The sequence below is a fragment of the Leptopilina heterotoma genome, unplaced genomic scaffold (genome assembly GCF_015476425.1).
Source record: "Leptopilina heterotoma isolate Lh14 unplaced genomic scaffold, ASM1547642v1 Lhet_60, whole genome shotgun sequence".
Lineage (NCBI taxonomy): Eukaryota > Metazoa > Arthropoda > Insecta > Hymenoptera > Figitidae > Leptopilina > Leptopilina heterotoma.
In genome coordinates this window covers 1714758-1729796 of record NW_025111138.1, presented here as the reverse complement: position 1 = coordinate 1729796, position 15039 = coordinate 1714758, and the positions used below count along the sequence as shown (strand labels likewise).

At 23.3% G+C, this 15039-nt stretch overlaps 1 protein-coding gene across 8 annotated transcripts in view; it reads right to left on the bottom strand.

Moving 5' to 3' along the window:
• Positions 1-15039, bottom strand: part of LOC122509294 (Down syndrome cell adhesion molecule-like protein Dscam2) — a 332361-nt gene that overhangs the window by 81737 nt on the left and 235585 nt on the right. For 5 of the 8 annotated variants that reach the window (XM_043623242.1, XM_043623243.1, XM_043623239.1 and 2 more), the window contains one exon: positions 8418-8798. The exons of the other annotated variants lie outside the window; for them this stretch is intronic. In XM_043623242.1, coding sequence (XP_043479177.1) covers positions 8418-8798 — 381 coding nt within the window. The remainder of the gene's footprint in view (positions 1-8417; positions 8799-15039) is intronic. 8 annotated transcript variants of the gene reach the window in all.

Here is a 15039-nt window from a genome sequence, read left to right as displayed (position 1 = left end):
TTTCATTAATTTGATGTAGAAACAGTAATAGATTTGAAGAAACAGGAGAAAAAGTTTTTTCATTTGTCTCTTTTTTCAAGGACTGAAGGGCGGGGGGAGAGAGGAAGAAAACAGTACTTTATAGAATGCAAATTAATTCTGAAATATTCAAATCGAGAAAGAGAGATATTATCAAGAAAAGATAAGTAAAAAATTTTACGTTGCACTTTTTTTGTCGATAATTTCATTGTAAAAATTCTTATCTGAATATGGTTATGAATTTTTTTTTTGTTTTTTTTTACTTTTTATTCAGTCTTTTAATTTTCGTATTATTCTCTATCCTTCATTAGTATTCTTTATCGTCCATTATACTAATTTTCTTTGTCATTACTCCATTACCAGATATTTTTAAATTCATAAAATTTTTAGCATTTGAGAAATTTTTACTTCTTGGAATTTTTAATTCATGAAATTTTTAAATTCATAAAATTTTTAGCATTTGAAATTTTCACTTCTTGGAATTTTTAATTCCTGAAATTTTTAATTCTTTAAAATTTTTAATTCTTTAAAATTTTTAATTCTCGAAATTTTTACTTCATAAAATTTTTAGTTCTTCAAATTTTTAATTTTTGTAATTTTTAATTCTTAAATCTTTTAATTCTTGACATATTTACTTCTTGAAATTTCCAATTCTTAAAATATTTAATTTAAAAAATTGTTACTACTTCTAATTTTAAATTTACGAAATTTTTACTTCTTAAAATTTTTAATTCTTGACGTTTTCAATTCTTAGGATTTTTTATTAATAAACTATTTAATTCTGAAAACTTTTAAAATTCAAAAAATTTTCAACTATTTTGTCCGGAATAATGACTCTATCGGAAATATTTTTCACTTTTAGAATATTTTTACCAATTTCCCTTTAAGGACTTCATTATTTTTATAAAATTTAATTTAGTTTTATTTATTAACTTAATTATATTTTATTATTTTTTACGTACTTATTATAATTATTTGGTTATCAACTTTATTAAATATTTAAATTTTTTTTATTTTTTCTTATTTTTGCATTAAATTTTTTATTTATTTTTTCTATATTAATTTTGAGACATTAAATCTTTCCTTAAAAATTTTTATATTAAAATAATAATCAAGAAATATTTCAAATAGCATGAAATGAAAAATTAAATATTTCCAACTCTTCCAAAAAGTGTAATAGAATATTTCTAAGGTTGTAATAGAATATTCCAGCGAAATGAATTGAAAATTTTCTGCTTTATCATATTTCGAAAAATCCCATAAAAAATGGACCATAAAGGTAACAAAATACCTTTTTATCAATCGCATTATCTTCTATTTCTATATCTGTTTTTTCTCAGTAACAATTGTTTTCGCCTTTTTTATCTACCGTTTCTTTATCTGTATTTTTTTATTCTATTGCTCTTTCAATCCATTACAATTTCAATCTTTTGTTTTGTCAATCCATTGTATGTTATGCTTTTTTCCTTTTTTTTTTTTTGAACAATTTACACTGTGGAAAAAATTTTAACTGTTATTTTAAAGAAGTAAAATAGAAGAGTTCAAATAGAAAATTCAAAATTGCAAATAAAATCGTAAAAAAAATTACTGTAAAATTGTATTTAATTATTTTCTTTTTATTTTGAGGTAAAATTGTAAATAATTGTTACAAAAATAAATTTAAATTCCAAATGAAGAATTACTCTCTTAATTAGATCTAGGAAAGGACCTGAAAAAGCAATCAAGATTCATCACCGATTAGAGTGACGTCCCACCCTATTTGAAGGACTCCAAGCCCTATTGTTTGCTTCATTGAAATGGATTAACTCAATGACATTGACAGATTTTAAACCTTTTCAGCTTTCCAACTTTGCGGGCTGAATTGAAACGATTTTACTATATTGTGACAATATTCTCTCCTTCTCAATTGCACAGGAGATAAAAAAAAGTACTAAAAAAAAAAAAAATACAATTTCGAGACTTTTCACTTCTGGTTTATCTCTCTTTTTTTTGTTTGTTCATTTTTTCCCTTGATATTATTTAAATTAAAAATTTAAATTAAATAAAAATTTAATTTATCAAACATGGAGGAAAAAATAAAGTAATAATGAAAAAACATACTTTGACTACGATATTATATAAAAATTCGAGTATAAGAAACAATCCACAAAAAAATGGTTAAATATATAGTAGTTTCTTATTTAAAAAAAAAATTCTAAATTAATCTAACTATTCGATTATATAATTGCTTATAGAATATTATTTATAGTATACTATATATGTAAATAAAAAACACTATATATACTGTGTAGAGGAAGAAAAATCGATTATTTTTTTTTCTCAAATAACGATCTTTAATGCATTTACGAATATATACGAAAATTGAAACGAGCACGGTTTAAAAAAAAAAAAAAAAAAACTGGGCATAGTCGAGTATCATCAGTCATGTGACATTAAGATCTTAACTAGACTCAAAATATCACTTAGGATCATACGCGCTAAAGGCGAGAAAATGTTTCATAAAAACCAGAAGAAAATGTGTCTTTTATGTCGGTAAAAATATCTTTTTCTTTTTTTAAAGAATATAAATAATGGAGGATAATTTTTTTTTTCTAGAAAAGAAAAATAAAAATAAAATACTTCAAGAATATTTTGGTTGGAAACTGCTTTCTTCGATCAAAGAAAACATTCATTTGTTCTACTTTAAAATTAACAATTTCTTTTTTTTCTCAATGACAATTATCATTTGTAGAATAAATTATCATTTTGACAAAAGAGTTGGAAATTTTCGTCCTTTCATTGGACAAAGTGAATTTGTCGGGGGCAAAAAAAGGAGTTATTCACTTTGAAGTCAAAAGAAAGTTTCATTAACTCAAATGGAAAAAGATTCTTCCTGAAGTTAAAGCAATTTTCCACTTAGCAGCTAATTTATGAGGAAGTCTCTTTAACAGTACACACTTTTATAAACATTCATAAATAAGAAAATTTTTTTCGTTCTCAATACTTTTCTACGCTTCTTTAAATTTTTCATTTATTTATTAACCCCTTCGCAGTCTAGTTGAAAATCGCTTGTGGTCCAAAAACGGTCCGAAAAAAAAGTTTACAAAAAAATATGATTTAATCATATATAAGGTTTTTGGGGTCGCTGAATTCGAATTTGAGGTTAATTTTTGAAAATTCAAAATGGCGGATCCAATATGGCGACCAAATATGGTGGATAATTTTAAAATTAAAGCGTTTTAAGGGAAATTCATTTCTCGGGGGTTTTCGAGGTCGCTGAATCCAAATCTGAAGTCAGATTTAAAAAATTCAAAATGGCGGACCCAAAATGTCGACTTCAAAAAAAAATTTTTTTTCAGATTCCCTTAAAACTCGTTACTCGGGGGTTTTCGGGGTCTCTAATTACAAATATGATGTCAGATTTTCAAAATTCAAAATGGCGGATCCAATATGGCGGATGATTTCAAGATTGATGCGAAAAAAATATGAAGTTACCTCAAAAACCCCTGAGTAAACATTTTAGACAAATTTGTCAACATTCAAAAAATTTGATCGACATATTGAATCCAAAATTTAGCATTTAGAAAAACGAACATCAAATTCGAATTCAGCGACCCCAAAAAACCCCGGGAACGGAATTTCGATCAAAACGCATAAATTTTGAAATTATCCGCCATATTGGATCCAACATTTTGAATTTTGTAAAACGAACATCAAATTCAAATTCAGCGACCCCAAAAACCCCCGAGAAACGAATTTTAATCGAATCGCATCAATCTTGAAATTATCCGCCATATTGGATCCGCCATTTTGAATTTTAAAAATCTGACATCATATTTGTAATCAGAGACCCCGAAAACCCCCCAAGTAACGAGTTTAAAGCGAATTTGAAATTTTTTTATTTTTCGAAGTCAACATTTTGGGTCCGCCATTTTGAATTTTTTAAATCTGACTTCAGATTCGGATTCAGCGACCCCAAAAACAGTAGTATGTACTTCGCTACTAAAATCAAATCATGTTTAGTATTTTTTTTTTGAGATGGCCATATATGGCCACAGACGCAAAGGTGGCACGACTTTTCGTGGCCATATATGGGCCATGGACTGTTAAGGGGTTAATGTTCAAAAATTTTTTGAATATTACATTTTTTAATTTCTGTATTTTTTTGTACTTTTTGTATTTTAATTCCAAACTGACATTTTTTTTTTATTAAATTTCAATCCTACATAAAAAAAAGAAAAATTAATAAATTGTTGTTTTTCAAACCAACAAAAACTGAAAACTGAAAAAATTATTAATTTAAAAAGGTATATTAATTATTCTTAGTTAATATTTTTAATATTTTCCTTAATTTCCTTAAAATAATTATTATTTTTAAAAGAAGAAAGGATAAAAAAGTGAAAAGTTTTAAAACTCTAATGTAACTTTTTTCTACAATTAATTGTTGCTAATTAATCATTTTTTATTAATTTCCTTATTATAATAATTATTCACGATAAAAAATAATAGAATAAATAATAATAAACAATGGGATCAAAGAGAAAGCATGAAAAATAAGAAAGTTTGAAAAATGTAATTAAACTTTTCTCGCTTTTTCTTGCAATTAATTAAATACTGTCAGCTAATTAATATTTTTTATATTTTTATTATTTTTATTTTTTTAATATTCTTCTTATTGTAATAACTATCAATTAACATTAGAAAATAATAAAAAATAAAAAATGTTCGCAAAATCGAATTAAATTCTTGTCCATAATTAATTATTGTTATTATGTTATTTTAGTTATAATTAACTTAGCAGAAATTAATTATTCTGAGATTTAGAAACATTTACTCGACACATTGCCCAGGGAATGCATTCGACTATCGAATATATATGTATACTATAACAAGTAAAAGTGTGTAATTAACTGTGGAATCAGTAAAAATACATAACTATTGAGACTATAATTATATATAATGATATATAAGTAAGTTGAAAATTATTTCATTGAAAATCGGTTTCGAAAAAGCGTGCAATTAGCGTGCAGAAGAAAATAGCGTGCAGGAAAAATAGAACAATAGTTGTAGCTGAAAAAAGAATTTTTTTTTTAAAGTAGTCTATTTTTTTTTAATAAAAAAAATCAAGTAGTTTAGCGTGCAATTTGTGAAAAAAGAGAGCATGTAGCAGAAATCAGGCAGGTTAAGATTTTTTTTTATTTGGATTAAGAAAGGAAATTCTTCACTGATGAAAAGAGAAAGATTTTTTCTTTTATTCTCAAATATTAATTAAAACAATTTCTTTCATTTGAGTCGAAAGAATGGAATTTTAATTTAAAATTTCACGAAAAATTGTTGAGTTACAAAGAAATATTGTTGTCAAAAAGAATTTTTTCCAATTAATTTTATTTGCATTTTTTATTTGTAAGCCCGTTTAGTGTTTAAATAAATAAATTTAAATAGTAAATTTTTATTTAATTCTTTTCCTGTTTTGTTTTCCTTTTGTTTTCCTTTTGTTTACCTAACTTATTAATTTTTTTATTTATTTATTTTCTCATCTATATATTAAGAATAAATTTCTGCAGTTTAGAAAATTGACTCTTAATAAATCCTCGATGGTAAATTGTTTTAATATAATAATTGTAAACTTTTTTCCTTTTTCCTAAAAAAAAAACAAAAAAAAATCATTGCTCTTTTTATCAGTAAGGAACGATCACTGACGATCTTAAATTTGTCATTTCGATCATCGCAACACGTTTCTTTTTTTGTCTTTTAAGAATCATGCAAAAAAAGTTTATTAATAAAAGGTGAATTTTCTTTTTAGAAAAAAGAGAAATGTGCAAAAATTCATTTGAAAAAAAGAAAAATCGAATATAAAAACAGTGATGCGGTGATCGACCTGTAACTGGGCAACAGTTTTCCAATACTTTACATTTTTGTATTAAATATAATAATTTAAGTTTGAAATATTGTATCAATATTTGATTATTATTTATTTATAATGAAATATTGAAACAATAATAAAATATTAAAATGTATTTTAAAAGTATGATCATATAAAATAAATATCAATTATAAATATTCTATTGAATCAACAGATTTTTTGTGGAATAAGTTTTATTTTGTAAATTAATTTTATTTAAATTTAAATATTAATTATTTTTATGATAATTATTATTACTAATGATAGTAATTATTAACAATACTAGTTATTTGTAATAATAATCAATAATAATTAATCAGAAAATACTATTATTAATAATAAGTAAATATTATTGTTAATAATAAGTAAATATTATTATTAATAATAAATTAATGCTGTTGTTGATAATAAACGAGTAATAATAATAACTGTCGATAATTGAAAAATTAGTAATTTATATTTTAATTTTCGAAATGTAATTTTCAAATTTTTATTCAGATGATAATACCTACTCTGGAAAATAAATAATATAAATAAATTATAACCGATATATAAATAAACAACAATATTCAACGATATTATAATTTTCGAAATGTAATTTATATTTATTATTGATAACCGATAAATTGATTAAATAAATAAATAAATAAATAATTTTACGCTTTTTGGAGAATATAAAAATTGGAAAAAATCGTTTTCTTTTTTGAAAAAAATGAAAAAAAACAAAAATTTGAATAATTGAAGAATCTCAACTGTTAGTATTTACAATATTAAAATTTTGAAAATATAATTTACAATTTTTATTTGTTTAATAAATATTCTTGCAAAAAAAAAAAAAATAATTACCGATTAATTGAATTTAGAGTTTATTTTGTATTTTTTTAAACTTATTTTACTCTTTTTGGGGAAAATAAAAATTTGCATTGTAAAAATTAAAAAAATTAAATAAAAAAAAAATCTTTATTGGAAAGAATCGAATCCTTTCTTAATAAAAATAAAAAAAAAAATTTTAATAATTGAAGAATCTCAAATGTCATTATCTACAATATTAAAATTTTGAAAATATAATTTACGATTTTTATTTGTTTAATAAATATTCTTGCAAAAAAAAAATTAAATAAGTAATAATCGATTAATTGAATTTAGAGTTTATTTTGTATTTTTTTGGAACTAATCTTACTTTTTTCGGAGAAAGTAAAAATTTTCATTGCAAAAAAATAATAAAATAATAAAAAAATCTTTATTGCAAAGAATCTAACTCTTTTTGAATAAACATAAAAATTTTTTTTTTTAATAATTGTATAATGACGTTAATATCCTACAAAGTTTTAATTTGTAAATTATAATTTTCACTTTATTTCATTTAATAATATAATAAGCAATAAGTAATGTTTTATATTTTGTTTTCCATTTTATAAACCAATTTGTACTTTTTCTGGAGAAAGTAAAAATTTGCATTGTAAAAAAAGAATAAAATTAGATAAGAAAAAAATCAATTTTGTAAAGAATCAAACCCCGACAGGCGGTGAATAATATTTTAAAAATGTTTTATATATTAATAATATTTTTAGATACAATAATATTTTACCCCTGAGCCACTGAAGAATTTTGTAAAAATTTTCAATGTTGATTCAATTGAAATATTTTCCTTTTTAAAAAAGTCTTTCTCATTCTTGATAAAATTACTACTCTCTAAATTTGAATCAATGACGATTTTTTGCTTCTGCAATCAGGTAAAATTAATTGATTGTCGGTGAAAAAAAGACTGATTTACAGTAAAATGTAACTGAAAAATTAAATAAGACTAATTGAATCTGTTAAAAAACAAAAATTACGTTTTAAATTTAAGAAAATCTACTTAAATATGCGCCAAGAATATTCCCCATTTAAATTAAGTGGAAATATTTTTACAATTTAATAATATTTATTCTTACAATAATCAGTATTTTTACAATAAGAATATTTATTCTTACAATAATAAGTATTTTTACAATAAGAATATTTATTCTTACAATAAGAATATTTATTTCTACAATAAGAATATTTATTCTTACAATAAGAATATTTATTTCTACAATAAGAATATTTATTCTTACAATAAGAATGTTTATTCCTACAATAAAAATATTTATTCTTATTGTAAGAATATTTCCACTTAATTTAAGTGGGGAATATTCTTGGCGCTTATTTAAGTAGATTTTTCTTAAATTAAGAATATAATTTTTTCAGTGTAATGATTAGCAAAAATATTACTATTTAAAATAGTGACTGACATTTTGCTTCTAAATCATTAATTTTTAACTGATTCAAATTTAGAGGGTAGACAATAAAAATCTTTTTACCAGACAGAAAAAATATACTCAAAGATAATTTTTTTCCTCTAAAAAAAAAAATGTTTCCAATTATTTAAAATATTTTAAATTAAAAAAGAAGAATTGTGTGATGTGCCCAGTTAAAAAATGACAATTAAAGATAATTGGGTTGGTGCTTAAAGAAACACCAACGGCTTTTGTGTTACCGTTGACGTGGAGGAGTGCAGAATGAGCGACGGTGTCAGCACCGTTGGCCACGCGACAGGTGTACGTGCCATTGTGTGCAGGTGCGATCGTGCTAATGCTCAGGGCGCTGTTAAAAGCGTCATATTGGCGGATGTTGATCGCCTTTATTGGTCCCTGATCCCTGACACGGGCCTGTTCGACGAGACCCGATTTCGTACTACCAACAATTTGGGCCTCATGACCCGATAGAGATTGTTCCGATACATCGTCAATTGGCACGTTATCTTTGAGCCAAGTAAATGTCAGAGGCAGGTCGCCGGTCACGACTACACACTGTATGCTAGTACGATCCCCTACGTTTAAATCGCGAGCAAAATTGAAAGGCGTGATTTTAGGTGGCACTGAAAAGAACAATACAGAACAAGGTATGCATTCCATCAAAGCAGTTCATAGACATTATAAAGTATAGAGACCCGAAGAAGAAGAAGAAAAAGAAGAAGAAAAAAAAAGAAGTAGGGGGCAAAGGGTGTTTTAAAGAGAAAAGTTCGTTCTTTCTTTCTTTTTTTCTTTTCTTTTTTTTTTTTTTTGTTTTGTTCACACGAGAGTTGAGCTAAACAAAAGTACCTATAATAGAAGTGTTTTAAAAGCATCGAGTGTTCACTCTCTGTAGGGTGACATTTTATTTCAGGTCCGACTATAATGGTGATCACTTATTGTAAAACATGTCAATTGCAAAAAATTATTAGCACGCTTTTATCTTCCGCGATGACGGGAAGTATTTCCCTCTTTTTTTTTATAGTTAATAATTATATTGTCCTTTTTTTAAACATTTTTATTTTTAAATATTTATTCTTTCTCTGTATTTTAAAATAGTTTTTTACTGTCTTTGTAACAATTTTTTTTGGTTTTTAAAATTTTCATTTAGTTTTATTTTAACTAGTTTTTTTATTTTTTCACTACGGTTTTACTAGTTTTTTTATTAGTTGTTCAACTAGTTTTCTAAATAGTTGTTTTACTACTTTTTTTAACAGTTCTTCATTAGTTCTTCTATTAGCTTTTTCACTAGTTTTTTGCTAATTTTTTTTTAGTTTCTATTTTGGTTTTCTAGTTTTCATTAGTTTGGTTTTTAAAAATATATTTTATTATTAGTTTTTACTAGATTTTTATTAGTTTACTATATAGTTTTTTTATTAGTTTACTATATAGTTTTTTTTATTAGTTTTTACTAGTTTTTTATTAGTTATTAAATTAGTTTTCAAAATAGTTTTTTACTAATTTTTTTTATTAGTTTCTATTTTGGTTTTTAGTTTTCATTAGTTTGGTTTTTAAAAATATATTTTATTATTTTTATTATTAATTTTTACTAGATATTTATTAGTTTACTAAATCGTTTTTTATTAGTTTTTACTAGTTTTTTTATTAGTTCTTTTATTATTTTTCTAAATAGTTCTTTACTAGTTTCTTTATTAGTTTCTATTTTGGTTTTCTAGTTTTCAATAGTTTCGTTTTTTAAAATATATTTTATTATTTTTATTATTAGTTTTTACTAGTTTTTTATTAGTTTACTAAATCGTTTTTTATTAGTTTTTACTAGTTTTTTTTATTAGTTCTTTTATTAGTTTTATAAATAGTTCTTTACTAGTTTCTTTATTAGTTTCTATTTTGGTTTTCTAGTTTTCATTAGTTTGGTTTTTAAAAATATATTTTATTATTTTTATTATTAGCTTTTACTAGATTTTTATTAGTTTACAAAATAGTTTTGTATTATTTTTTTATTAGTTCTTTAATTAGTTTTCTAAATAGTTTTTTACTAGTTTTTTTTTATTAGTTTCTATTTTGGTTTTCTAGTAAACATTAGTTTGGTTTTTAAAAATATATTTTATTATTTTGTTATTAGTTTTTACTAGATATTTATTAGTTTACTAAATCGTTTTTTATTAGTTTTTACTAGTATTTTATTAGTTCTTTAATTTGTTTTCTAAATAGTCTTTTACTAGTTTTTTTATTAGTTCTTCACTAGTTTTTTTATTAGTTTTTTTACTAGTTAAGATTTCTAGTTTTCATTAGTTTAGTTTTTAAAAATATATTTTATTATTTTTATTATTAGTTTTCACTAGTTTTTTATTAGTTTTTTGCTAATTTTTTCTATTAGTTTCTATTTTAATTTTCTAGTTTTCATTAGTTTAGTTTTTAAAAATATATTTTATTACTTTTATTATTAGTTTTTACTGGTTCCTTTATTAGTTTACTAAATAGTTTTTTACTAGTTTTTTATTAGTTCTTCATTAATTTTTTTTTATTAGTTTTTTTACTAGTTAAGTTTTCTAGTTTTCATATGTTCACTTTTTAAAAATATATCATTAATTTTTTTATTAGTTTTTACTGCCTTTTTTATCAGTTTTGCAACTAGTTTTCTGAATAGTTGTTTTATTACTTTTTTTATTAGTTGTCCAACTAGTTTTCTAAATAGTTGTTTTACTACTTTTTTATTAGTTCTTCTATTAGCTTTTTCACTATTTTTTTAATAGTTTTTTTCTAATTTTTTTATATTAGTTTTTCCAATAGTTAAATTTTCTAGTTTTCATTAGTTTAGTTTTTAAAAATATAGTTTATTATTTTCATTAGTTTTTACTGGTTTTTTTTTACTGCCTTTTTTACTAGTTTAAAAAATTTTTTTTCTAAACCTTCTATTAGTTTGATTTCCTAGTTTTCATTAGTTTGAAAATATATTAATATATTATATAATTTATTTTGTTATTAGTTTTTTCACTTGTTATGTTTTCTAGTTTTCATATGTTTAGTTTTTAAAAATATATAATTAATTTATTTTTTACTTTTTATTGTTTTTTTTTATCAGTTTTTCAACTAATTTTTTTAATAATTTTTTTTATTATTTCTTCACTAGTTCTTTTTCATTTTTTCCCCTAGTTATTTATTATTTTTTGCTAATTTCTTCACTAGTTTGATTTCCAAGTTTTCATTATTTTGAAAATATATTATTATATTACACTATTTTTTTATTAGTTTTTTCACAGAAGTTTTTTTTTAAATTTTTCTACTATTTATTTTATTAATTTTTTATATCTGGTATACTGAAAAACTTATTCTTCAAATGAAACGAATAACACTTTTTGTATCAAATTATTACTAAAGGTCTGACTGAATAGTGACTTAAACTACTTCAAAAGTTGTTATTTTCAAATTAGTCAAAATAGTCATCGAATGTCTGACTAAACACGAATCTATACTACTGAAAATATATGAAATCAGTGCAATTCGCAATATTTTTTATAAACACAGTCTAGACAGTTTGTAAACATTAATAAAAGACTAAAAAAAATTGTTAAAATTGCTATTATTGAAATAATTATTAATTATTAAATGTCTGACTAAAAGAAAATCTTTACTACTGAAAATGATATCTTATTATAATATAGGGTTTTTTTTTTTAAAATTAAAACTTTGTTAGTCTGACCAAACACTGACTTAACCTACTTAAAATACACTTTTCAAAATTGTAGACTTTTTTCTTGAATGTCTGACTAAATAGGAATCTTTACTACTGAAAATAACTGAAAACCATAAAATAATCCTCCTTTTTTCTCAATTGCCGAAATTTCTACTATACTGAAGCTAATATCGCAATATATGAAATACTTTTTTAACCAAATCATTAATAGTCTGACTAAACGAAATCTTTACTACTGAAAATATGATTTCCCAATATAAATTAATTTTTGGTGTAATAAATAAAAATAAATAAAAATAAATAAAAATAAATAAATTAATTAAATTTTGTTAATCAGTCTAATTGATAGTCCGACTAAGCGAAATCTCCACTACTGAAAATAAAATCCCATTAAATTTTAAATCGATTTCCATCGACTTATTGATCGTCTGACTAAGCATACAGCAACACTACTTAAAAATTGAAGAAAAGAGTATTTAATAATTTTCCCAAGGTGATGTATATGTTTATAAAAATAGAAGAAGTCTTAGAGCACGTCTGCTTGAAATTTCCTTTTACGCGCCATAAATAAATGCTACGAAATTGACTTTCCAAAGGAGAGAGGTCAAAAAAAAAAAAAAAAAACATTTTGCCATAAGAAAAAAGAAATGCATTCTGTTTTTATCGAAGAAACAGAAAGCAGACTGAGAAAAATATAGAGACCTAACAAAGGGAAAAACGGAGAATAATAAAAGATATGCTATTCAGCATATAAAATAGAAATATACTTTAATTATTCCTCCAGAAATCGATATTCCTAAAAGTAAACTATATATAAAAATTACTAAAATTCAAATTCATTTTTATTAATATTACAAAAGGTTAATATGTTAATAATAAATATTTTCGAAAATTTACTTCTTTTAACTATTATTTATCATAAATTGATAATTCCAATAAATTCTATAATTTTTAATCCTCGAGTAAAAATTCATCCTCTTCTCAAATTTATTTGAAAATTGTTTTATTTTTTCATATTTAGGACTATTTAATACTATTACTATTATTACTATTACTATTATTAGGGGAACATAGTCTAGGTCGGCCACCTTTTTGACTTTTGTTTATAACTTTTTTTTAAAAATGAATTTGGACAATTGAAGTATATGGTTGGAAAGTCCTGTTTAATAGGAACATTTTTTCTGTACAAAGTAAATTGACAGGTTTAAAAATGAAAAAGTTATAAAGATTTAAAAAAAAAAAAATTTGTAGTCCAGGTTGGCCATTACAGTCAAGGTCGGCCATGTTTAAAATTCAAAGGGCATTAATCGTTAAAAAATAAAATAACATGTTTAGAGTTACGGAAAATTGATTCTTTATTGTTTACAGTTTGTAACTTAATGAAATAACAAAATAATAACAATAAACAATATAAAAAAATAAATATAAATAAAAAAAAATTTTGCACTAAAATATTAATAAAATTAAATAAAAATATTAATAAGATGATCAATTATATTATGAGTTATACAGAATTGCAGTTTTTGCAAATGAAGTAGCTCATCCTCATCTTTGCGCATTTTAAACACATAGTGGCCGACCTTGACAGTAAGTAACATTACCGAATTGTTGTAACTATAAAGAAATACGTTTCGGGATTCGATTTTTTACTGTTTTTCTTTCAATCATGAGTCCCACAAATTTTCTGCATACTTGCCTTGACGATTCAATTTGTTTTTTATCTTTTATTAATGGTTTTTCACATTATGCACAAAACTTTTTTTGAGCTTTTTTTGTACCGACGTCACAGAAAACACAATTTTCGATTTTCCGAAAATGTAATTGAACAAAAAGTTAGGTTTCACTAAGACAAGCTTCGACAAAAATGCGCGTAGGTGGCGCTAGTGAACTTGACAAAAAAACGCGAGTGGCCTACCTAGACAGTAGGCCAACCTTGACTACATTCCCCTATTATTTTAATACTATTACGCTTTTTTAAAAAATAATTTTTAAAAATAATATTAAGTATATTTAAAAGTGGTTTTTTTTTTAGATAAGTATAATTTTTTTTTCCATTTTTATGAGAAAAATATACGAGTAAATTTGATGTGTTCTATCTCTTTAAAAACTTTCGTCTGACCACACGACTGTAATTCCACTGTGAGTTCATTGGACTGTCGTACACGCGTTTAAGCTACACGAAATAGTGAATGCGAATTCTCACGGAAATTCATGAAAATAGTATTCTCCAACTATAAAACGTGATACGAAACTTATGGATAGAAACGAATACATTTTCAAGTAACCTATACTGCACTCGAAGAAAAGATTCCAAAGACACACTCAAACAGAATGCCAATTCTATTGAGAATTCGAGACTCTCAACCACCTTTTTCCCAACATCCAACACACTAAAAGGACTCCCCAATGTTATAAACTTTTCCTCCCCACCCCCCCCCCCCTCGCAATTCAAACCAACAAATTTAGTTTTACACTTTTTATCAAATTATTCTTGTGGTTTCTCTTATTTTTTATTTCCTTATTTTTGTTTTTTTTATATATTTTTTTATTTTTATAGGTACATTTGAATTTTTTGTATTTTTCATATTTATTTTTAATATTTATTTATTTTTTTTGTTTAATTACTAATTTTTACCCTTCTTTATATTTCAATTCGGTTAATGTATTATTATTCTTTTTTATATTTTCGTTTTTCTGTTCTTTTTAATTTTTTAAAGACTTAAGACTACGTGTCTGACTGAAATTGTTTTTACTACTCACACTAATGTGGGACAAACTTTAATCTTTTTTGTCTGACTAAAATTTTCCTCTACTACTGATGCTAAAATTTTAGTAGAAATATTAAACATATTATAGAAGATAACAATAAATTATTACTTTTAATAGTCATTATTAGTAGTAAAAGGCAGTTTAGTCAGACAAAAAGTTTTTAATTCAATAGAAATGGTAGTAACAGTAGTATAAGTCAATTTGAGTCAGACAAAACCGTTAAAATTATTTTAATAATTTACATTTTCATTCATTTTCATTATTATAATAGTAATTGTAAGTAGTAAAAGACAGTTTCGTCAGACAAAAGAGCGTTTAATTCTACTTAAATGGCAGTGCCAGTAGTAGAGAACAATTTTAGTCAGACAAACAAATTAAAGTGAGAGCATCATTGGTGTCAGTAG